The following is a 25993-nucleotide window of genomic DNA, read 5'->3' as shown; positions in this document are numbered from 1 at the left end:
AGACAGCTTTCAAAAAAAATGCTGAACTGGGATTTCTCTGCACCTCCTATCAGGGTAGCTTGCTTGACTGCAGTTCATTGGTCTGTAACAAAATCTTAATTTAGAAAGAGTTCATATTTCCCTAAGAGCGTTCATTCTAATTTTATACCAAATGCAATTCTGCCATTCTACTTGATGATCTACGAGAGGAATCAAAGTGTTGATTTTGAAGAGGTTATTTGAAATGCTCCACTGTAAGGCAGACCTTTTTTATAGACACTAGACGGTTGGGTTTTTCAGATTAATCATTCTAAATGTACCTTAGCTTCGGTATTATTTAATGAAATGTTTAAAACAGGATCACAGAAAGCAAAGACTGATTGTACCTTCATGTCATTTCTATGCTGTTTCATCCACCTGGTTATCTCCTGAACCTAAAATAAGTCTCAAAGAAAATACATTCTATTGGTTCTGACTACTTTCAATTATAAATCAGGCCAAATCAGATAATAAATAGTTTCCATTGCAAAGCTTCTCCAAGAATGTTAAATCTAATAGTGCAGTTAAGGAAAATTTAAAAGAAAACAATTGAATTGCAAATATTTTTGTTTGCCTAAACAGTCATGAAAGGCCAAAATACTTTCAAACATACTTTAAAGTCAGTGTGTGGTTAACTGCTGTGAAACTTCTCCCCATACACCAGATTTCCTTTTTCTTCTTCTCTTTACAAAAACTGCTATCCCATTTACTCTCTGACCCATACATTCTGGTACTTCTATCACAGATTTTGGTATCATCAATTTTATATGCCAATACTTCAAAGTGTAAATGTGAATCCATCTGCCATTTTTTAGAAATTGGATTGGATTGAAGCATACCCATAATGCACCACTGAAATCTTGCTAGATTATCAGCTTCCCCCAATCTTTTACTGTCATCTCTGCCATACTAACTCAAGGGGTTTTCTTTAACAATTCACTTTTACAAAGCATTTGACTTTAGTTGCTCTAGAAATACGAACTCTTTTCACACTTATTTTGTTAAATTTAAATATTATTCAATTAAATCGCATAACTGCAATCACTGGTGCCACTGGCATAAACCGATTTGAAAACACTGCCTTCAGGTGTCTCAGAATCACACCTGCCTTCTTGTGTGTTTTCCCACCTTTATTGAGATTCACGGGCTGTGTCGAACTTTTTCATACCCCCAGAACCAAAAGCAAAGGGCAGAGCACATAGTGAGCATTAATTACTACTTATTTAAATAACTGTGAAACATTTTACTACCCACATAAACCAGTTAGTTGTCATCTCAATAACCACAAACAAATATTTTTAGATTTCTAAATATATTTTCTAAGCCTCAACAGTATACCTGATACTCCTTCTGCTAGAGGACTGGCATCCAAGGTGACAAACTGTCCCAGGCTTCAGGCATACAGGGTATAAACTCCTCTACCGTGTTGATCTCTCTGTTAATGTGTAATGTCATTTTCATTTCAGCTGCAGGGAAGACGTTCAGTACTGATATCCTAGGGATCTGCTGGTTTTCTGATCATGTTGTTTTAATTTTTTAAAAAATCATATACCACAGAAGATTTCAGCTGAGGGCTGGTCAAGATACTTGTTGCCTCAATAAAAAAAGACTGCTATCAAAGGTCTCTCTCCTGCACCATTTTTAAAGCTACTATTCAATAGTCAGCCTGGAAGGCTTGAAAAAAACACAATGTATCAGAAAATAAGAAGATCCTGGAAAATCATAAAACATTTCAAATATACTCTTAAATAAGAAAGTACTAATTCTATTTGTCTTATTTTACTTCTGCTAATTCCATCACTTCTTCAGGGTGTTGTGTGAAAGTCGCTCAGTCATATCTGACTCTTTGTGACCCCATGGACTATACAGTCCATGGAATTCTCCAGGCCAGAATACTGGAGTGGGTAGCCTTTCCCTTCTCCAGGGGATCTTCCCAACCCAGGGATCGAACCCAGGTCTCCTGCATTGCAGGCAGATTCTTTACCAGCTGAGCTACAAGGGAAGCCCAAGAATGCTGGAGTGGGTAGCCTATCCCTTCTCCAGTGGATCTTCCTGACCCAGGAATCGAACCGGGGTCTCCTGCATTGCAGGTGGATTCTTTACCAACTGAGCTATCAGGGAAGCCTCAGGGTGTTATTAGCGGGCAATTATATGGCTTCACCCAGAGGGGAAATGGCAACCCACTCCAGTATTCTTGCCTAGAGAATCCTGTGGACAGAAGAGCCTGGTGGGCTGCCATCGATGGGGTCGCACAGAGTCAGACATGACTGAAGTGACTTAGCATGCATCCATGCATTGGAGAAGGAAATGGCAACCCACTCCAGTGTTCTTGCCTGGAGAATCCCAGGGACGGGGGAGCCTGGTGGGCTGCCATCTATGGGGTCGCACAGAGTCGGACACGACTGAAGCGACTTAGCAGCAGCAGCAGCAGCAGCATATGGCTTCACCATACTCACCATGAACTTCACTTTTTAAATTTTTTTGAAAAAGTATTGATTTATTTCTGGCTGCTCTGAATCTTCGTTGCTGCACGCGGGCCTTCTTTAGTTGCAGCCAGCAGGGGCTACTCTGTAGTTGCGGTATGTGGGCTTCTGACTGTGGTGGCGTCTTGCTGCAGAACACAGGCTCTAGGCCAGGGGCTTCAATAACTGTAGCACATAGGCTCAGCAGCCGTGGCTCTTGGGCTCTAGAGTATGACCTCAGTAGTTGTGGCATGTGGGCTTAGTTGCCCCACGGCATGTGGAATCTTCCCAGATCAGGGATAGAACCCATGTCCCCTGCATTGGCAGGTGGATTCATAACCACTGGACCACCAGGGAAGTACTCACTATGAACTTAAAAATATCTAGATGTCCATTGACAAAAGAACAGATAAAGAAATCGTGGTACATATATATAATGGAATATTACTTAGCCATAAAATGGATGAAATTGGGTCATTTATAGTGATGTGAATGAACCTAGACTCTGTCATACAAAGTGAAGTAAGCCAGAAAAAGAAATTTCATATACTAACAGTTATAAACATAATCTAGAAAAATGGTACTGATAAACTTATTTGCAGGGCAGGAATAGAGACAGAGATATAGAGAACAAACTCGTGGACACAGGGGGATGGAGAGGCTGGCACGACTTGAAAGAGTAGCACTGACATATATAGACTATCATGCATAAAATAGATAGCCAGTGGGAAGCTGCTGTATAATGAAGGGACCTCAGCTTGGTGCTCCCTGATGACCTAAAGAGGTGGGATTGGGAGGTGGGAAGGGATATGTGTATACATACAGCTGATTCATCTTGTGTAGAGCAGAAACTAACAGAACAATGTAAAGCAATTGTCCTCCAATTAAAAACAAAATACTCAAGAAAAAGAATCTAACTTAGACAACTAGTTAATGTCCAGCATTTTCTAACCTTCAAACTCCATCTGTTCTTACTCAAACTAAATCTACTGATGTCCATCTTTTAAGTACTTCCTGTATCAATTAATATTTTTAACAGTCCTCTTAAATCTCCATCTATGGAATTCCCCAGGCTACCTTCTCCAGTCAAACTGCAGTCTATATATTCCAGCCCCATAGTTAAGTACATATTTATAACATCTATTTCAATAGAATGGAGGTACCTGACAGCTTGAAAAAGACAATTACTTGCTTATCACTTCCTGCCATCTGGTTGGCTGGTGCCATCCTGGTTTTATAATCAAGATAAAATTGAGGCAATAAAATCAGAGAGCAGTTTCGGGATTCTCTCTAGATTTTATAGGTCAGCACACATTATTTCTGTTTTGTTGTTTCTTCTCTAGTTATTTGTTTTTGCCCTTTTGTTTTTCTCATTACCATCTCCATTCGGGGGAGGAGAGGGTGAACAGAAGGAGATAAAATTTAAATGAGGTCATCTGGCCAGCTCCTCATTGGCTGAAGCAGATTCCCAGGAGAGAAGTTTCATGATCTACATCCTCTCCATGGTCCCCATTACCCTGGACAGATGCAAGTTTGCTCCAGCACTCCAGACTGTGACCCCATTTCCTGCCAGATGTTTTGCACTTGTGGCTCATGGTCATGAGAAGTGACAGGGCCAACGAGCAGAGATGACTCAGGAAAATCCTGCCTCACGTTGAGAAAAACAAGTGGGTGTGTAAGCCTTTCCTATCCCTCAAACCACTGAACTCTTTTCACTTGTTAAATTCTTGGACTAAAGGTCGGTCAGGAAACAAGGTTGTACCTACTGGCTGAAACGGCTTTTGAAGATTATCTGTTCATCTTTCTCCCCTTCAACCTCTACAGTGCCATTTAAACTGAACAGGTTCAGAGCCTCTCCAAGATATGCCACTTTGGTATATGGATTGTTTTCAGCTGAAGACAATCAAGGCCCAAAAGATTCCTACCTAAAGGAATTCACACAAGGAGCCTGGTACAAAGAACTATCCCCAGAGATAACTTATCTGAATGACCCATGTGCATGGCATGGCAAACATCTCATGACCCCACATCTGCTCTTCTTATCATCCTGTGAATCACCCTCTTCCCCTTTGAAGCCCCAAGTCCCTGTTTCATTCTTTAGCTCAGGACGGCGTCTGCCCAACTTGCCTTTGGGTCTCATATCTTACGGGACTCCTATTCGTATGTAATTAAGCTTGTTTTTCTACTGTTAATCTGTCTTATGTTGATTTAACTCATAGCCCAGCCAAAAAGAGAACCTAGAACGGTGGAGGAAAAATTTTTCCTTGCCTGTAAAACCAGAACCAAATGTGAGCTTTTGTAGAGCACACAAGCTAAGAAGGGTTTTTATATTTTTAAATGATCAGGAAAAATCCTAAGAGGAGTAGTTCATGACTCATGAAAAATGTATAAAATTCTGATTTCACTGGCCATGGATCAAGTTTCATTGGAACAACCACCCCAATCGTTTATGTATCACCTGTGACTACTATTGTGCTACAAAGGCAGGAATGAGTCACTGCAACAGAAACTGTACGGCCTGCAATGACGAAAATACTTGCTACCTGGTCCTTTGGAGAAAATCTGCTGCCCCCGTCCTTTCACATTCTATACATTTCTGGTATCCGAACCAGCTCTGAATCCATGTGTTTTCTTTATTACTTTCCATTTGTGCATTATTTTTTTATTTTTTTTAATTTTTTTTTCATTTATTTTTATTAGTTGGAAGCTAATTTCTTTACAATATTGTAGTGGTTTTTGTCATACATTGACATGAATCAGCCATGGATTTACATGTATTCCCCATCCTGATCCCCCCTCCCACCTCCCTCTCTACCTGATCCCTCTGGGTCTTCCCAGTGCACCAGGTTCGAGCACTTGTCTCATGCACCCAACCTGGGCTGGTGATCTGTTTCACCCTAGATAATATACATTATACAGCCGCTATGGAGAACAGTGTGGAGATTTCTTTAAAAACTGGGGAAGAAATGCCATATGACCCAGCAATCCCACTTCTGGGCATACACACCGAGGAAACCAGATCTGTGTATTATTTTATTTCTCTTGAAATGCTAAGTCAGGGGTGCTACCTCCATTTAAAAAAAATGGCTATTACTCTCCATTTGTAGAAAGTATATACTATGTGAAAACCAAGATTTTCGAAAGATCATAAAAAACAAATGATGCTTCATCCCTTCCAGATGGTTAATACAGTTTAATGTGTATGCCAATGGACTCGTGATACTACTACTAAATCGTTTTTACACTTTCTCAAATGCCAAAAGAAATGAATTTTGCTTCTGAACCATAATTGAAATGCTAATTGGTAATAGAGGAACTAAGCCCATTTCTATGATATAAAATCAAAACACACAAGCTCTGGGTTACCATTATTTTTCAGAAGATTAAATTCAGGCAATGATAACTCCCATTTTGGAGAATATAAAGAATAGTTTAACTGGCTCTGGGTGTGGCCTTCCAGCCCTGAGCAGAGTGTACCAGGAAGTCAGCTGTCTGGGGCTGGGAGTATGTTGTCCAAGGAGGTAGTCATGTCAGGACAGCAAGTTCATTGTTGAGGAGGCTGTGCTGCAGGTTGGGGTGGAGAGCCCCCAACCAAAGAGGGTCTCAGAAATGGGATTCCTGGCTTGCATCTTGGAGTGGTCAGATGGTCTGCTCTATTCCCACCACCCCCACCCACACCACCTATCCTGTCCATGAAGAGCCCAGAGTGGGAGAAAGGAGGCTGGTTCTCTTACTGTAGCTTTTCCCAGAATCACAGCCTGAGGTGCATATTTGAGTCTAAGGAGCTTATCTGGGAGGCAGTCCCAGGAAACACGTCTAGGCAGTGGGAAAGTTAGACAAGAAAGGGAAGGCAGACAAGGAAGGATGTGTTACCAGGGGCACATTCACGTGGATAGCTTGAATAGAATCCCTCCAGGAAACTCAAAGAAAAGGCCTCACTTTGAGACTTCTCAGAAGCACCTGGGACAGCAAATTCACCTTCTTCCACCTCCCAGGATCTTCCCGACCCAGGGATTGAACCCACATCTCTTAAGTCTCCTGCACTGGCAGGTGGGTTCTTTACCACTAGTGCCACCTGGGAAGCCCCTTTATCAGTATGCGTGTTGCCAACAACTTAGCAAGGTGTCAGCCCACATAATCATGGCTGGACCTGACAATTGCACACAGGCTACAGTAAAATGGCTCCTGTCATGACTGGTTCTGTTATTCTTCCCCCTCACTGAACATGCTGGAAGCTGAGAGGTGCCCTGCCCTGGGGATACCAGTATGTACTACAGTGTAGAGAGGGCTAGTGCCGGACAGGAGGAGGCAAAGTATTCAATTACACGAAAGGTTTCATCTTATCCTTTCTTCCTGGCAGTAGTTTATATTGCAATTGAACCCAAAGCAACAGACTCATCACTTACCAATATACACATTTCCAGATATGGTATAAATGAAGCTTGTCCACCCTGAAAAGGGACCAGCGACATTAAAAGGTTAGTGTCCATAATGCCAAAAGGAACAAAGGGACAACAGTATCAAATATTTAACAATATCTCTATTTGAAATATAAACATACAAGCTTATATAACAGATATAAATGATAAGTTTGGAGATCAAATCTTTTAGATACATATATTTTTTTTACATTTAAGTTCTATAAACTGCTAAGAACACACACACTCCCACATGCATGCTTGCACACACAAATTCATGCACATGTGTACACACGTGCACATGCACATACCACACAGAACTAAACCTAAATGACTTGTTACCAAATGTTTAAAAACCGCCCAAGCAGACAGTATGCTACTTACTGACTGTATACCTATATGCCAACAGCTGTGCTAATGAACAAGCTGTTCCTTCCAGGTAGAACATCATGCTAATAACTACAATTCACTAGTCTGGCTTATCTTCAGTTCCTTGGACCTCCAAGCAGTTTTAAGTGTAAAAAGAATGCTAGAAATGTGCTTCTCCTTACTTAGTTGCATTTTAGTTTCCAGTGAACACTCTCTTTTCTGTCCTAAAACAGAGCATCAGTTCCAGGGATGTGGAGAGGCATAATCTTTGGGGTACGAATGGGCTTCAGATGGCTTGTGCCCTCCTTGGAATTGTCCACAGAATTTTTCAAGTGGATAAGCTTTTCTGCAAAGAGGATACATAGCGTTTGCCAGATTCCCACTGTGACCCGTGGGCCAAGAACTCAGAAACACAGACAACCCACTATCTGCCCTCTTGGCACCGGCATTGATTTCCACAGATATTTATGTCCTGTCCCTGTGGCCCAGAGGAGATCCTTCAGTGCCACTGAGGGACATGAATGTAGGAGGGGCCAGCTCAAAACAGAATCAGGACATCACTCCGTGTGTCTTTGGTGAAAAAGAAGATTCGCGCAGGGAATGCAGGGTTGTGTCCAAGGTACAAGGGCAGGATCCAGACTGAGGTCTGTGGGAGAGTCAACGTGGTGAAGAATTATAGAGGACAAAGTAGACACTGGGGATGTGGCTGTGCTGCCAGGTGGGTTAAAATGTGCAAGAGGGGCCCACATGATAAGGCATGACTGATCAAACTCAACATAAACTGAGTCTGGTTCAGAAAACCTAAAGGATGGCAAAACAAAGACAGACAGTCAAGTGGATGCTGGATGATATTTTTTCATCCTCCTCTTTCACAGTTTTTTCTCCCCAAGATTTGACTAGAATGTGTTTAAGCGCTCTGGAAGTAAATCTATCTGCTCAGAGCACACTCACACTTTTGCTTCCTTACTGCATCACTGGCTCAGTCTTCTGAACTTGACCTCCCATCATCTAGAGCCCAGCTACCACTCACGTGAACTGGTTGTGATGGAGACAGAAGAGAAAGACAAGGTCATGGATCTTCATGTTGTGTGCAGTATGGAAGAGGGAGGTTCATGCTAGATGCTGAAAACACATGCTAGTCGTTCCCAGCCCATAAATATCATTAACAATTTCATATTTATGCTTTCAGTTTCTTTTTTTGGGGGGGCAGGGATGAACCATGCAGCATGTGGGGTCTTCTCTGACCAGGGATTGAACCTATGCCCCCCGCACTGGAAGCCAGGAGTCTTGACCACTGGACCACCAGGGAAGTTCCTTTTTTTCTTTTATGCACTATATATTATTTGCTTAAAAACTAGAACTCAGTATTCTATTTTGGATACCTTTCCATGTCAAAACATAGAGAAATAACCCATCCTTGGGAAAGCCTGCAAAGCATTCCATTGCAAGAACATGCTGTGACTGACATAATAGATCCTCTGCTCATGGTTGAAAGATATAAAAAAATTAATGTTTCTGAGTTTGACAGAACCTCAAAGTTCTCAATTGCTCAAGTGGGTTTTTATTTGGAATCATTGTGATTGTTCCAATATCATTTCTCCTCCACCTCCTTTGCTTCATTCCTCCTCATCCTCCAAGCAGAAAATTAGTCCACACTTAATTGCCTTGGTCTGTTTTCTTTCCCTTTTTATCTTTTTAAATCTTTTATCCAGAAGGACCAAATGGCCAGGTCAATGTACTATGTGCATTCACCTATTTTTGTTCCTTGCACAAGTCTTTATTATGATAGAGAGTTCACCTTCACCACTACTAACACAACTCATGTTACTGGTTAGAAGGTACAGAGGGAATAAAATAGAAACAGAGGGTAATTTCCTTTTTTCCTTGTTTTTAACATGTTGTCTACCTGCACTTCTATTAAACCTTGTTTAATATCCACTAAGCATTTGTTTCTTAAAGCTATAGCAAAACAACAGTCAAACTGAGTGAATGCTTATATATGTTTACAAACTACCACATTTTCTTGGAATTCCTTCTCTGCTAAGAGCAGGATTATATCAACAAAGAGTTCTCTTGTGAGATTTCCAGGTCCTTCCCATCACTCTTTCTTCCTCTATCTTTCCTCTCACTTTTCTGTACTGCACCAGAAATGGATACATCCTGACATTTTGCTGTCTCAGGTCACAGGCCTTGAAAAGATTGTCTCCAAGCCACTGGCTCTTCACAGCTGGGAAGGGCTCTCCCTCCCACCCTGAGGCTATGACACAGAACAGGAGTTGGGAGGAAGGTCACATTTTATCCCTGGACCCGTTGCTTGGTTTAATTGGAAACACATTTAAGACAGACCTCCTACATACAGTCCAACAGATGACGTGTAAAACTTTTCTTTTAAACACGTAAATCATTCTCTGTGGCATTTGCTCTCATTTCCAGGGAGGTTCCCAATTCCTGCAAACATCCCTAGTGAGAACTTTTCTTGGCCTATGTTCCTTGCCTTAACCCAACTCATTTTCCTCCTCCCTCAGTCTTAAGTTCATTTCAATGAGCTTTCCAACAACTGCTTATACATGTACATGTAGAGAAAGTAGAAAAATATGGCCTGGTGACACGCCAAATCCATGACAAAGGTTAGCTCTGGGTTGGGAAAGGGAGAAGGCAACAGGGCTAAGGAGAGCAGGAACCTCTCCCCAAACTGTGGGTCACACTGGATGCCACACCCCAAAGAAGTGTTGGTTCCTAAGAGCTTCCCCCTAGATACTGCGACACCCAATTTGGGCAGGCAGCTCATTCACCATGGACCCCATGCCTGGCCTCCTGGAGAGCAGGCAGATCCACTGGATATTTCCCTCTTCCTCCTTATTCCACCACAGTATTTGCTAATTATTACTTTGAGGACTTCCCTGGTGGCTCAGTTGGTAAAGAATCCACCTGCAGTGTGGGAGACCGGGGTTCGATCCCTGGGTTGGGGAGGTCCCCTGGAGAAGGGAACGGCTACCCACTCCAGTATTCTGGCCTGCAGAATTCCATAGACTGTACAGTCCATGGGATCGCAAAGAGTTGGACACGACTAAGTGACTTTCACTTCACTTATTACTTTGAAATAATTTCAGACACAGAAAAGCTACCAAAATAGAGATTTACCATATGCCACTCACCCAGATTCTCCAAAAGCTAACCTGAAATCACATATGCTTTATCAATCTCTCTAGAAATACACATCATTGTTTTTTTTTCTGAAATACTTGAGAGTAAACTTGGAGACATGATACCCCTTAACTTTGAAGTAATTTTCAGCAAGTATTTCCTAAAACCAAGAGTATTTTCCAATATAACCCGAGTGCACTTATAAAAATGATGACATTGATACAATATCAGTGAAAAAAATATGACCATTAATGTAATACTATAAGCTTTGTGCAGACATTTAAATTGAGCCAATTGTGTCAGTAATGCTTTTTAGGGCAAAACGAAAAATACATGTCTAGACCAGGATGGAATTCAGGTTCACGTATGGCATTTAATTGTCACTTCTAATCTCCTTTCATCTGAAATGGTTCTTCAGTCTTTTTCTTCATTAAAAGTACAGACTTATTATTTTGTTTTTAAATTTATTTATTTTTAATTGGAGGATAATTGCTTTACAATATTGTGATGGTTTCTGCCAAACATCACCATGAACCAGCCATAGGTATACATACGCCCCCTCCCTCTTGAACCTCCCTCCCACCCCATCCCACCCCACCCCACCCCTCTAGGTTGTCACAAAACCCTGGATTTGAGCTCTTTGTGTCACAGAGCAAATTCCCACTGGCTATCTGTTTTACATATGGTAATGTATATGTTTCCATGTTACTCTCAGACTTGTTATTCTGTAGAATGCCGCTCAGTTTGGATTTGTTTGATGTGTCCTTGTCATGACGGCACAGTTTGTTAATCCCTTTCCCTCTCAACTTTAGAGATGTGTTTTTATTTTCAACACTTTAATGTTTTTTGTTCAGAAGAGCACAAAGGATGAAACAAGGAACGTATTTATTTTGTTTCTTTCTTCTCTTTTGCAGATAAAATCATATAGGTGAGAGAAACAGCCTCTAATTGGTTGCTTCCAGTCAATTTTCTATACCCAGAGAATATGATTTTCTTGCAGGAGAAGAGGGTATGAGAGAATGGTCACATCCTAGCTCTCTGGTGAGTCCTTGGGATGGGCCCTTGGCTTCCAGCAGGAAGGAATTCAAGAGGGAGCTGAAGCAGAGTGAAAGCAGATTTATTCAGGGAGATGCACACTCCTTGACAGACTGTGGGCCCTTCCAGAAGGTGAGAGAGGCCCTAGGGTAAGGCATGGCTAGTTTTTATGGGCTGGGTAACTTCATACACTAATGATTGGGAGGATTATTCAAGCTATTTTGGGGAAGGGGTAGGGATTGGGCCACCACCCACTTTTTGGCCTTTTATGGTTAGCCTCTGAACTGTCACAGCATCTGTGGGTGTGTCAGTTAGCATATGCTGATATATTATAATGAGCGTGTAATGAAGCTCAAGGTCTAGTGGAAGTCAAATCTTCCACCATCTTAGGCCTAGTAGGTTCTAACCAGTTTTTGTTGTTTCTGCTTTGATAGTCACATCTTTCTCTCACTCTGACTCCCATCTTCCTCTTTTATTTATACAGATCCTTATGATTACATCAGCCCACCTGGATTACCTAGGCTAATCTCCCCATCTCAAGATCCTTAATTTAATCAAGCTGTAACATCCCCTGTACCACATAAGGTAACACATTCAAAGGTTCCAGGACTAGGATGTGGACATCTTTGTGCAGCCATTATTCTGTTATTATAGAATAATAGGATAAACTGTATGTTCTCTTAAGAAATTTTGTTGACTGATATATATATGTGTTTAGTCGCTCAGTCGTGTCCAACTCTTGTGACCCCATAGACTGTAGCCTGCCAGGTTCCTCTGTCCATGGGATTCTCCAGGCCAGAATACTGGAGTGGGTTGCCATTTCCTTCTCCAGGGGATCTTCCCAACCCAGGAATTGAACCTGGGTCTCCTGCATTGCAGGCAGACTCTTTACCGACTGAGCTACGAGGGAAGCCAAGTCCAGTTGTAAAACAGTAATAATTGAGATCCTTCAATAGGTCAGCATTCTCCATCTTCCAAAGGATATTGTGGCCATTCAGTATCACAGAAGAAGATCAGGCTTGTCTTTTAAAATTCTGGGGATCGAACTTGTTCCAGTTTTTTAAATACATTTTAAAGAAGTGGTTCTGGAACTGCTAGCTCCCATCTATAAAAGAGAAAAAAGCAGCATCCACAGCTGTGGCTTTTTTCCACCAGAAGCGTCCTTCTCTGCTCTAGATGGGGGTGTAGACAGACTCTCCATCGAAGCTTTCCTTCCCTGGTCAGACTTAGTCTGTCCCTTACTGACACAGGTGTCTTTCTTGCCCTCCCGGATCTACCACTGAGGCGGGGTGGAGATGCACCAGGGGTAGACCTGATGGCATCCCAGATTGATTTCTAGTTCCTTACCACCAAGACCTTTGTTTGATTTGCCAGAGTAGTTTCCCAAGATGTTTCCCAGGCTAGGACTACTAGGGGAAGCATCCATCATACGTGTGCTTGTGGACATTCCTGAGTGCAGTCCTGACCGCAGTAGAAATGGTGAGTCATAAAGAGACGAACAACAACTGAGATGTCCTTTCTGAGTGTCACCACACCAGTATAGCAAAAGAGGTGGTGGAGGGTTGGCCAGCGAGGAAAAAGTGATTTTTGTCCTCAAGCTATTAAGACCAGTTCATTTCCACAGATTCCACAAAAGAATATCTAAGGAGTTGAGACAAAAGCCATCAGAGAGCCCCCTCTGGTCCATGAAGAGCTAGCACTACCAAAGGAAGAAGCCCATTGCATTTCCAATCTGAAGAAATACATATACCTAAAGAAAAGCGAAAAGTTGAGGGAAGCAAAGAGGGCTTACGAAATGAAGTTTATCTATACCATAACAATCCTCCAGTTTTAACATTGCAGATCATGCTTTTAAACATCAAGTAGCAGGGATACTGTGAAGGAAGATGGAAAAAATAAACAGAGTGGGTACTGAGGGCCCAACTGTGATGCAGTCAGTTAGAAGACAAAGGGGGACAGGAGGACCAGAAGGCACAAGATTCTTGGAAAAGATTGATATTTTCCTAGAAATATAGATTTATGACCTTCTCAATGAATGATAACAAACAGTGTTATCTGGACATCAGTTTACAGCAAGGGAAATCACACTGCTTTGCAAGAGATGGTAAAAGTCACTGCAAAAAAAAAAAAAAACCCAAAACAAAAAACATAACTACTTATTATTAGTTTTAGCCAAGAACTAACATGAAAAATGTGTGGCTAATGTGAGAAGAATCTGGTACTGTCAGAGACTCAACAAATTGGATTCTTTGTAAGAGATGCACCATCTAGCTCAATTCCTGATATCAACTGCCTTCCAAATCATCACTGCATGAAACATCTGTTTTCTGCAAGATTAGCACAACTCTACAGAAACGTGCCTTGCCCAAAGGAAGTAAAGAGATGGTAAAAATTGATTCCAATACTATTCATGGGATGGAATTCAGATAAAACCTCATCTGACTCATGAGAAATGTTACCAGTCTCCCTTAACTGGATGTCCCTCAGGACTTAAGCATTTTCCTGGTGTCAGAAATGGGATGGCAGCAGTGCATGCCTATATTTCTATCCTTTAGTTTGGTAATGTTACAACAAAGTCAACATTAAATTAGTGAGATTGTAAAGCTTATGACAAAAGCCAAACATAACACAGACATCCATGTCAAATCCCTTTACCATGAGTAACAAAACAATCAAAATATTATAAACAAAACACGAGGACCCAGCCAATGGGCTACAATTTCAAGGAATATTTGATAAAACACAGCTCTCAAATAAAATAAATTTAGGCAGTCCTTGGATTTTATAACGGAATTTGATCTAGGAAGGTGGTTTAAAAAGACAAAAGGTGACCCTGACTTGAATGATTTGATATTAAAATTTATACAGTATAACTTTACTAACCAATATCTTGGATTAAAGAGTCTGACTGCAATGCAGGAGATCTGGGTTTGATCCCTGGGTTGGGAAGATCCCCAAGAGAAGGGAAAGGCTACCCACTCCAGTATTCTGGCCTGGAGAATTCCATGGACAGTCCATAGGGTTGCAAAGAGTCAGACACAACTGAGTGACTTTCACTTTCACTTTTATGCTGGATTACAGGCAGCCAGAACTATAAATAAGAAGTGCTGCTTTATAATACCTAAATTGTTTGCCTGGAATTGGATAGGGAAGCCTCAAACTTTAGATTTGTCAGCTAACACAATGAAAACACGGATGAGTGTATATGGGGGGCAAGTGGAGAACACACTATAACTGAAAGTGACATACTGCAAAAGACACGTTTTTCTGCATCCTAACTTAACACAGGTTTGTAACAGACTTGTTTAAAGTGAGTTTACAGTGACCCAATGATAAACATGCATTTCTAAGCTACTTGTTCTTGTATGTGTCCCAAGACGTCTTTGAAACAACTCTGTTTAAAACCCATAATGACAAAATAATCCAGAAGTATGGCTTTGTAAACTGACAGATACATATCCTCTTATGAGGCAATATATAGGGTAGTGGTGAAGTACAGAGTCAAAATTAACATGAATCACGCAGGCTTCCTTGGTGGCTCAGATGGTAAACAATACACTTGCAATGCAGAAGACCCAGGTTCAATTTCTGGGTCGGGAAGATCCCCTGGAGGAGAAAATGACAACCCACTCCAGTATTCTTACCTGGACAATCCTGCACAGAGGAGCCTGGTGGGCTACAGTCCATGGGGTTGCAAAGAGTCAGACATGACTGAGCGACTAACACTTTCACTTTCACACACATTAAGTATTGGTAGGGTCATGGAGAAACTGCTGTCTCATATACTGCTGTTGGAATGCAGGACTGCCTTTCTGAGTTGCAATCTGGCAGACTTGTAAAATTAAACATGCATAGGGCTCGTGATCATCCCTAGAAACCTGTCATAACAAAACAACCCCCCTAAGGAAGTACATGGGTACAAGGATGTTCATTGCAGACCAGCGTGCAGTAGCCAAGCACTAGAAACAAGGGGAGCACCTGCTGAGAGGGAAGAACTAAATGCATTGTAGTCAACCTAGGGCATAGAATGGGTTCAAAGGCAAAGGAGCAGATCCTGAGGAATTTCCATGAGGTTCAGTCATAAAAGCAAGATGCAAAAATTTATTTATGATTTCATTTTAGTAAAACAAGGACAAAACCCTATATTTGTGTACATTTACATGTACATATATGTGTACAGAAGTAAGGGTTGAGAAAAATACTGCAAGATCTTATTCAAGGATTATCTCTGAACTACTCCTGATCTAGGATACAGAGAGGATACTGCTATGGGTAGATGAGAGGTGGGGGAGAGAGTTGTGAGGGAAGCAAACTCAAAAAATAAAAGAAAAAACCCACGGCATTAAAACTTAAAGCATATGTGCTGTCACACTTACTGTTATAAAAAGTATGTATGAAGGTAGGCACATGTTTAATTGCATTCATGTAAAAATCCTTTCTGAACTTAAAAATAGCCAGAGTGGAAAAAAACAAAAAAGAAAAGAATGGGTCCAAGGTTAATACTGTACCTAATGACTTCAGGGGTGGCCCTTTTAAAAACTAAAATTGGCTTTAAATACTTGGGGAGTTTTCTAATTGTTCTTTGGATTTAAATGGTGACTTATAAGTAAATCCTCCATAACAAAAGCTGTATCTCAATCAAGAATGCACTTGTTCATAAGTAACACAGGTTGGATTGCCTCCAGGAATTGTGAGTCAAAAGTGGCTGGGAAGTCAAGACCTGGATAAATGTCCTGCCGTGTCCAGCAAGTCCTTACAAGGCCTTGAGCAAGTAATGAATCTGTTGGGCCTCAGTGTTCACACCAATGAAATGAGGGGTGGCCCCAATGGATTGGCCCTAACATTCTATTAATTCCTCCTGATTTTCTTAACTTGAAAAGCTCAAGCACTATTTGCTCATTTAAACATAATTAAACATACACAGGTTCATAGAACTTTGTGTTGAGGTTCAGAAATAAACTCATTCCAGGGAAAGTGGCCCTTATGGTTTTTTCACCCTGAAAGGATTACTAAATCCCAGAATCCATCATACCTTTAGGAATAGATTGCACATGCTTCGCTCCTTGGTCCAATTTAAAGTCCAAATATAAGGTTGGTGTGTAAGTGTAAATCTTGGACTGAAAAGAAAGAGGAAATCATCAGCATCTTTCCAGGAATAAGGTTCATCTTTACTTGAGCTGGTCCCTACTGTCATGGGCCTAGGGCCTGGATCCATTATATTTACAACTCCTTCTTGGGAGATACTATTAAAGTGGATATGATGGGCTACCAATATACCCACCTCCTGAGGGTCTCAGTCTAAAAGTTCACCCTCCTAGCTTGACAATATTGTTGACAAGCTATTTTAGCATTACAGCTGTCTCCCTACAGCCATTTCTCAAATATGATCTGATGTCAATAGTTCAACGGCCGACAGCTTCTACAACCTTCTCCCTTCTTGTCTTCTCCTGAATATGGTAGGTTAACACATGTCAAAAGTATGTTTCTTTTCCAGGTCTCAGTAAAGTTTTGTCCATTCTGAAATTCAAAGAGCACAGCCTGTAAATATTTGTTCTAATTTGGCTCTCTTGCATTAAAAGGTGGTCCAACGCTGCTGGTCTAAAAACGCCACAACTCAAAATGTAAGAAAGGCCAACCTTTGCAGGATTTCTCATTATAAACAGTGGCTTTGATTCCATCAACAGTTCAGCAGTTTGTAATTCAATATACAGCCATTCTGAATCACTGACACAGCCCCAAATCCAAGGGATTATCACTGTTGCCATAAACTTCATGATGTTTCATTGTTTGTCACCAAGTCCCAGTGGTTCTGTTCTTATTTTTTTAGGTTAAAACACACACAAAGATGAAAAAGTACATAATGCCAAATTTGGCAAGGATGTGGAGTAATTGGAACTTTTATATGTTGCTGGTAGAACTATCACTTGATATAAACACTTGAGAAAACTGCTTGGCAGTATGTACTACAGATGGATATATAAATAATCTGAGCATTCCAACTCAACAGGTGTATCCCCAACAGAAATGTTTGCCGAAAGACATGTACTCAAATCTTGACAGTGACAATGTCAGTGATAGCCCCAAGCTGGAAATATTCCCAAAGTCTTTAATGATAGAAAAGATAGATAGATTGCAATATACAAGGGACTGTGACACAGCAAGCAGAATGAATGAACCCAATTATAGGCAACAACTCCGATGAATCTCGCAAACATAGTACTGAACAAACAAAACCAGACACAGATCATATAACATATGCTCCTGGGGACTTCCCTTGCAGTCCAGTGGCTAAGACCCCAGCTCCCCATGCAGGGAGCCCGGGTTCGGTCCCAGGTCAGGGAACAAGAGCCCACATCCTGCAACTAAAGATCCCACATGTAGCAACTAAGACTTGGCACAGCCAAATAAATAAATACATAAAACATATGCTTCCATTTCTATAAAGTTCAAAACAAGGGAAAATGAGTCTATGGTATCAGAAATCAGAAAAGTAGTTACCCTGGGATGGTTAGTAACTGAATGAGGTTTAAAAGGGGGCTTCTGGAGCCTGGCAGTATTTGGTCTCTTGGTTTCATGGATGAGTTCACTCAGTGAAAATTGTCTGAGTTGTACACATGACTTGTGTACTTTTCTGTGTATGTGTAGTATTTTTTAACAAAAACTTACACTCAATAGAAACACAGATGTGTAAATAGACCACAAGACAGAATGCAGAGCCCTTTACCATCCTTAATAAGGGCATCATTTTGCACTATGTCAACTCCATGAGGACATGGCCATATATCTGCCCTTTTCACCCAGAGCCAATGCACAGGGCCTGTCACATAGTAGGTGTTCAATAAAATTTACCAAATGATGTTTCCTTATGAAAAATCTCATGTATAATAATAAATTTATTTACAGTACAATAGTATATTTATCAATATCTTTACCAACATGTAGTAAAATGCCTTTCTTCAAGACAGGTGATTAGGTATGGCCCAAGTATATGTCTGGTCATTAAGTTTTGGAATAGAGAATTGTAAATAATGCTATCAGAAGATTATTCCCTGAAAAAGTCCCATGAATTGAAGTTTTAGGCTTCAAGTGGTCTGGTAGCTGCTTTTACGTGGCTTAGGAGGTCAAGCTGTATCCATACAGCTTCAAAGACTGGAAAGGCGAATTCCCCTGTGGGAACATAAATGAAAGAAGAAAGACCTGTGACATCAAGGGTGACCTGAGGCCAAAGATTCCCAATCAATCTGAGGAGCTTGGAACACACATGAAACAAGGGCAGCACCCGCGGGACACAGATCTGATCCTCTAGCATCATGAGGTGTATAAGGCACCATCTGGAAAGGATCTGGTTTTGCCTAATGAAGACTTCTAAAATTACTCCTAAAAAGATCAAGGGAAAACTTCACTTAGTATCAGATGACTCCTCTTCCGAGGCAATATTTTACTCTCTTTCAGAAAAAAAGAATCTCTGTTTGGTTCAAGCATTTTTTCTGATCTCTGCCTCCTGGCCAAGGCAGTATCCCTGCCAACAGCAAAGACACGAATCACAAAGAGGCTCTTGGTTTAACTTTTACTAGAAGTCTCCCAAAATGTATGCATAGAAGTCATCCAGGAGGCTTTGATGCTGGTATTGCTTTTCCTGGTGATTAGCGACGCCTTTATCTTCTTCTGGGCTTAGTTCACTCCATCCGAAAATCTGATGTTGAGACTTCACTGATGTTGAAATGTATTTCTGGTTCTGAAATTCTGAATCAGAAAGTTAATGTTTTTTCCCCCACTTTTTATTTTTTTTTAATTCTGTTCTGATTTCTCAGACTAGAGCTGTAGAGAAGTGAGAAGGTGGCTGGGGCAAGGGAGAGCCACTAGGGCTGTGGGGACTGTGTGGGGCGCCACTGCTTAACTCGTGCTATTCTGGCCCCGAACCTCAGCCATCAACTCTGCCCTCCTGGTTAGCTCTTCTCTTCTTCCTGCCTCTAGCTTTTCAACCTAATCCATACTGCCTCTCCAAAAGAGACAGAGGGGCTAGCCCCAGATACGCATATGCACACATAGACACAGAATTCTGTACTTATGTATTAATTTACAAACTTACAAAAAACAACCAATGAGAGCCATGAGAAAAGCCACAAATATATCCTACAACCTCACAGTATGAAAAGGGCTACAGGGAAGTTTTAAATTCATTTTGAAGGTTTTTTTTTTTTTTTTTTTTTTTTTTTACAACATCTACAGCTTAAAACAGGATTTTGATTCTAGTCTCTTTGTACTGAAAATCAGATCACTGACAGTTTCAACATAACACATCTTGAATAATCAACTACCCAAAACCTGTATGTACCTTATTCTATTTAAATTAATCTATACTGAGACAAAATTCAATTTGAAAGCTGTTCCTATGAATCTGTGCGTGTATATATATATACGGATAAATATATACACACATGCACACACAGGTAGGTTTTGCTTTTTAAAATTTTGATCTTCTATGGTAGCTCTGTTGAAATACCAAATGTAATTTCTCTTCATTTAACTCAAGGATGGTAACACCAGTCTCCAATACACTTTGAGCAAATCTGGACTTAATTTTTCCATCACACACACTGCTGATTTGCAGCCATAAAGAAATTTTGCCATTCAGCATACTCTTGTGTTCTATTTTATTTTCATATGCAGTATTAAACTATTAATAGACCCTCAAAATAGAATGAAAATTTATTTACACAAATTATTCTTCTTTTTTGCTCTCAATCTATTTCCATAGGATTAAAATAAACTGGTTCAAGGCAACCTAAAATAAAACATTTCTCCATAAATCTGTCTCAGCATGAACCAAAGTAACGCACCTCAATTCCATCAGAGAAATTATTGTCATCGTCCTTTTGCTCTCTTTTGGTCCTGATTAACACTGCCTGCACAGGTACTAAAATCCCACATGGTTCCTCTTTCGCCTTTCTTTTCATTACTTAATTGTCTGTTTAAAGCATTTGGGAAACTTATCTTTAAAGGTTTCCATCTGTATTTTAAAAGCCCAATAGCTTAAAATCTTACAGTTCAAATATCATGAAGGCAAAGCTTCTAGAAGTGAAGTAACAGAACTCTTTATGAGATGTTAAGGGTAAATTCTGGCTAACCACTAACAACAGGGGTGCTACCAAATCCAGACAAGCCTCGTCTCTCTTTCTCTATAAATATGTTGGAATTAAACCCTAAATGAGCCTAAGACACCACTCCGATAACGACCACAAAACAACCAAGACAAAGCATGGTCTACAAAACCATTTCCTTCGGAACCTCAACTACCTTCATTTTCCAGCCTTCAAAGACCTCCCACTTCCCCTGGCTTTCGGTATGAGACCCGTGTTAAGCTGGTTTCCTTCCTCTGCTTTTATTCGTAAATGTGATCTTAATTAGGAGATGAAATTACTTCCACATGGAAGCCACGTGGCTTAGTATGTCTTCCCTGCTATGTTGCTTGCTCTATATAAGTGAGGTAAAGAAGATGAAGTATCACTCATGTTGCCACTGCTCCTTTCACAAATAACTACCACCCATCTACCCCTGAATGCTACTCATTCTACTGCCATGCTGGCCTTCCCTAGAACCAAGGGGCAGCAATTTGTCACATGTCAGAGCTGTAATAAGTGTTTTCACATCTTTTTGAGAACTATTTTGAAACCTTTGATGATGGAGTGATTTTTTTTTTTAGGAAAAGCACTTGAATTCTCAATCTTACTAGATGCTGCTTATGCAAATTACTCTAGAGTAACAAGTGCAAATTTTCAGTATTTTATAAAAGAAAGAAGCAGTGTATATAAACCTATTCCTGGACCCTCACTCTCATGTTGGATCATCACCCTAATGATCAGTATTTGTTTTTTTGGCATCACTGCTAACTTATGATGGATACCTTTGCAAGTAAATTTTTGACCACATTTTTTTTTCATTCTCAGTGAAATTGTGGGTCTAAAGGTCTAGACATTTTAATATAGCTCTTGATATATCTACAAGTGTATGGCCAAACGCAATATGGCCAAATGCAATGTGGCCAAAAGTGAGCTGGTCAACACAATTTCCCCAAACTTGTCTACTGCTTCCCTGGTGGCTCAGATGATAAAGCGTCTGCCTGCAATGTGGGAGAACTGGGTTCGATCCCTAGGTCAGGAAGATCCTCTGGAGAAGGAAATGGCAACCCATTCCAGTACTCTTGTCTGGAAAATTCCATGGATGGAGGAGCCTGGTAGTCTACAGTCCATGGGGTCACAGAGTTGGACACAACTGAGCGACTTCACTCTTGTCTACTGCTAGTTGTTGGCTTTTCTGGTCTCTGTAATTACACTATACCACAGGGCAATTTTCTAACTCATTATGTGCTCTAAATATTGGCTTTTTTCCCCCATTCATCTAATCTCCTATTGTTACAAAGTTAACTCATTCCAACAAATTCCCTATTGTTACACATTTAAATTTTCTCCCCAATACATCCTTCTTCAAAAATAGAAGGGAAGAATTAATTGCTGGAAAACAAAAAGAAAAGGGGGGAAAAAAACCTGGAAATCTCTGAAAAACTAGAGTTGCAGGGTGTGGGGTCAAGGGAGTTTGGTGCTTCTCTTATCAATTTATCTGAGACAGTGTTTTAAAAAATAAATGAAGGCTATTCACCCTTAATACTGTTAGTTGTAAAAGTCACCCAGTTTGTTTTTGGCTTTTTTATGGCAATTCTGACATGGGTCAGATCTACCAATCTTTTCCTTGCAATGCTTTCAAACTTAAAAAGTCTTTCCCCATGCAAAGGTCACATGAAATGTTTGCCTGTATCTTTCCAGTTCAAAATTTTTTAATATTTAATTCTTTGATCTATGTCACATTTATTTTCCTATGAGGTGTGAGATCAGAAGCCAAACTGGTTTCTTTCTATGAATGCTTAATCAGTTGTCCCCATTGTCTTATTCTTCTCTTTTCCCCAACAGATGACCATCTTCTTTATCACGAAGTCGCACATACACTTGGTCTATATTTCAGGCAGGTTCTCTTCCTGCCAGTCACAAAAAAAAGAACCTCAGTGGAAAAAAACTTTACTGGTGGACTAGCTCAGAGGCTTCAACTAAGAGAGGACGATCTACTCCACCGGAGTTCTGAGCATCATCCAGCCCACCACCCATGGGGCTTCCCCCTCTCATCTTCCTGCCACGACACTCCTGCTCTCACAGGGCTTTGCTAGAGAGAAAACCCACCAGCACAGATCTGTTCTCTCCACCACTTACACCTCCATACAACTCAAGAAACTCACTACCAGATCCACGGCCCCTGTGGGAGAACCATGCCTTCCTCTTTCGTCAGGAGATAGCATGCTTTGAGGAAATAAAAAGTAGATTTATCCATTCTTTAAAGCCAAATTCCAATTCTTGTTGTTGAGAACCAGCTGATGCTCTTCAACCAAAGGGTAAGTCTTCTTTCTCCAATCCAAAGCACTCTGATTTCAGAATTCTTTATTATTTTAAAGAATTCTGATAAGGAGTGGGAGAGATTGGTTCCCATCCTTAGTGCCAAAGGTATTGTGGGGAGGATTAAAACCCTTACTTACATTTTGACACATAGATGAAGTGTTACCCAAAGAGAAGACAAGGAACTCATGGGCAAAATGCCAATGACACTGTATAGGGTGATAGTTAGAGAGGGTTAGACCACATTTTAAAATTTTATCAATAATACAGGATTACAGAAAATCTCAACCATCAAGCTGTCCAGCTGAGCAGCCTTTGTGGATATAGCCAAGTTATTCTACAGTCTAGTCTCAAGAGCATCCTTTTTCAAGAAGCATTTTCATCAGTAGGAACAGTTGAGTCCCTCCCCTTCTTACCTTGTGTTTGGGGGAGGGGATCATGAGGAGAGAAGAGCTAAAGAGGAAGGGAATAAAGATGCTGATAGGACTCATGGTCCCAAAATTTAATCAGAGACATGTTCATTGTGAAAGCAGACTTTGATTTCTTCACTCTTTGAGTCAGCATCTTTGCACAAAATTGGGTTACAGACATTCTAAAATTTTTTGGAAAATAAAAAACCGAGAAAGAACAAATGCCCAGCTCTTAGATGAATAATCCATCCGTAATCCTACAAAGGCTACAGTACAAGAAAATCACAAATGGCCCCTAAATATTCCAACAGGGAAACTTCCTATTGCTTATCTCCCATCCATGGGTAATGTTTTTCAAGGCTAAGTCAGCAAATCTATTAATCGATGCTAGAATATCCCTGACAGAGCTTTATAATGCTTTTAATCTCTATTAGTTACACTTGGTATTTACTAAGAGGCTTTAAGAGTTCTTATAAGAAAGTGCATTGACATGGGAAACTATCTGGCAAACATATAATTTCATAGAAATCTGGAGACAGACCACAGTGTGGACATGAAGCTTTGATTTTCGGTCTAAGGGGGAATTAATTATGGCACAGGGCTTCTCCCACATAATCGCTTGCAAGATGTTCTGACATAATCCCAGTGTCTGAAGACAAGTGCCTGAAGATACGCTTCTGGTGGAGATAGAAGATGGAGGCTCATTCTGAAGCTCTCTTCCATGAAAATGAGCTAAGGCATTCCCAAACTGGATAGAGACACACTCAGCAAGTTTATGTACAAGGGCTGAAGGGTGTGATAAAGGCAGACCTACTGTGCAGATAAAATGGGGCAGACCTGAGTTTGGGTCTAGGTTCCTTCCACATGGAGCTGTATGACTTTTGCCCAGTTGAGTTAACGCATCCTCATCTACAACGTGATGGAGGTGGACAGCCGCTCTATCATATCTACTGCTGCCAGACATTATGACTCAAACCCAAGTGCCAGAAACCACAGGAAGAGTAGGTCTTGCCTGGTTCTGAAAAGCATCTCATATTGTCAGGAATTCTAGACTCATTCTGCCCTAAGAATTTCATTTACATCTTAATACCGCATGATAACCTCTCAGGAACCTGTCTCTTCCTTGATCAACCCCCAAACTTACTACACCAACCCATCTGAATAAAGAAAGTCTCCAAAGTATCAAATAGGGCCTCCTGTCTACCCAGAAACAAGAAGAGAGGAAGTTCCATACTATTCAGCAATAGTTCTGAGAACCTGAAGAGTTGACAAGGCTGCTGAAGGGCCAGAGACACAGGGAAACGGTCGGTACTTATCCTCCGTCTAGGGCAGGGGATTGTTCATAATTCCTGGATGAGGAGGAAGTGGTTAGCTCCTTAGCAAGATGAGAGATGGGTCAAGAGTTCCCTCTTTAACATCCATCTCTCCTCTTACGCACTCTCTGTCTTTAAAATTCCCATGGAAAAGAAACCCACTCTCAGCAGAAAATCTGATTTCTGTTGGGTTGTGCTGAATTGCTAAGGATCTGTGTAAGTCTGTGGTTAAGAGCACAAGGTTGGGAGCCAGACATCCAGTTAGAAGGCCAGTTCTGTCACTCCCCAGATGCATAACCCTGGGCGAGTTGACCATCCCATGATGCCCTGGGTCCTTCCCTCATCAGGCTGTTATGAGAATTTGACTGGACACATTTTATGTGTCTCCTCAGAGTCCCTCAGCTTCACTGGCTTCTGAGGCCTTGGCCACTTATGGAGACGCCCCTGGGTGCCATGGCTGCTGCCAGTGTTGACACCTCTAGCTACCTCAGCCCCTCCTGGTTGAGTGTCAAGTTCTGAATGGCTTCCATCGCCCCCACAGGGGTGGGAACTACAGTAGCTACAGAGTCTGGCCTGACAGACCTCCACACCTAGACTGGAATGAAGATCCAAGCTGCTGGATGGGGTGCATGGCCTCCTCAGAGGCTACCAGAAGGGCGTAGGGACAGTCTGGAAGGGCAGGGAATTAGCATCCCTGGGGTAGACCAAAGAGGTCTAAGAGGGATGAAAGATGTAAGATGATGGAAAAATTCTTCCTCTTTCTTCCTTCAATAGAAAGTTCTGAGCTATAGTTTTCTGAACAGGCCTCCTGTGTCACCAAACATCTGTTTTGCTTCCGGTCTCCCTCACTCCCACTGTCCTGGGTCTGCACATGAGACCTGCCTTAGGCTCTGTTTTCCAGAGAACCCAGGTAAAATCAGGAGGAAAGATAACTAAGATAGGTAAAGCACTCAGAGCCTCACTGCGCAATACTGTTGCCACCACCCACATGTGGCTACCGAGCACAGGAGATGTGGTGAGTAGGAATCAAGATGAGCTGTGTTTAAAAAACAACAACAACAACAACTGGGATTTCAAAGACTTAGCACAACAAAAATCTCATAATTTTATATTGGTTATCTATTGAAATGACAATATTTTAGATAATTGACTAAAGTATATTACCAAAATTAACTTCAGCTGCTTATTTTTCCTTTTTGAGTCTACTGAAAATCTTAAATGACCTGTGGCTTCCACTATATTTTCATTGACAGCTCTGACTTTGAATATAGTGCCTTTTAAGCCTGAAAAAGATGTCGGCAATTTTCATTTCTCATCCCAAGAAGGTATAGAGATTTGCTGTCCGTAAAGCCTAATGATAAAAAGGGAATGTGAGAACAGAAAGTG

The 25993-nt window shown here is 41.0% G+C and overlaps 1 protein-coding gene across 2 annotated transcripts in view; it reads right to left on the bottom strand.

Annotated features, from left to right (window-relative positions):
* The window catches only part of PIR (pirin), a 95402-nt gene that overhangs the window by 18868 nt on the left and 50541 nt on the right, over positions 1-25993 (bottom strand). The window contains exons 6-7 of one of the 2 annotated variants that reach the window (XM_061137450.1): positions 16479-16563; positions 6887-6931 (exon numbers count right to left, since the gene is read on the bottom strand). In XM_061137450.1, the coding sequence (XP_060993433.1) occupies positions 6887-6931; positions 16479-16563 (130 nt within the window). The remainder of the gene's footprint in view (positions 1-6886; positions 6932-16478; positions 16564-25993) is intronic. The other variant, XM_061137451.1, reaches the window with a different exon arrangement.

The sequence above is a fragment of the Dama dama genome, chromosome X (assembly GCF_033118175.1).
Source record: "Dama dama isolate Ldn47 chromosome X, ASM3311817v1, whole genome shotgun sequence".
Lineage (NCBI taxonomy): Eukaryota > Metazoa > Chordata > Mammalia > Artiodactyla > Cervidae > Dama > Dama dama.
The sequence above is the reverse complement of the archived record's forward strand: the minus strand, read 5'-3'. Positions and strand labels throughout refer to the sequence as shown.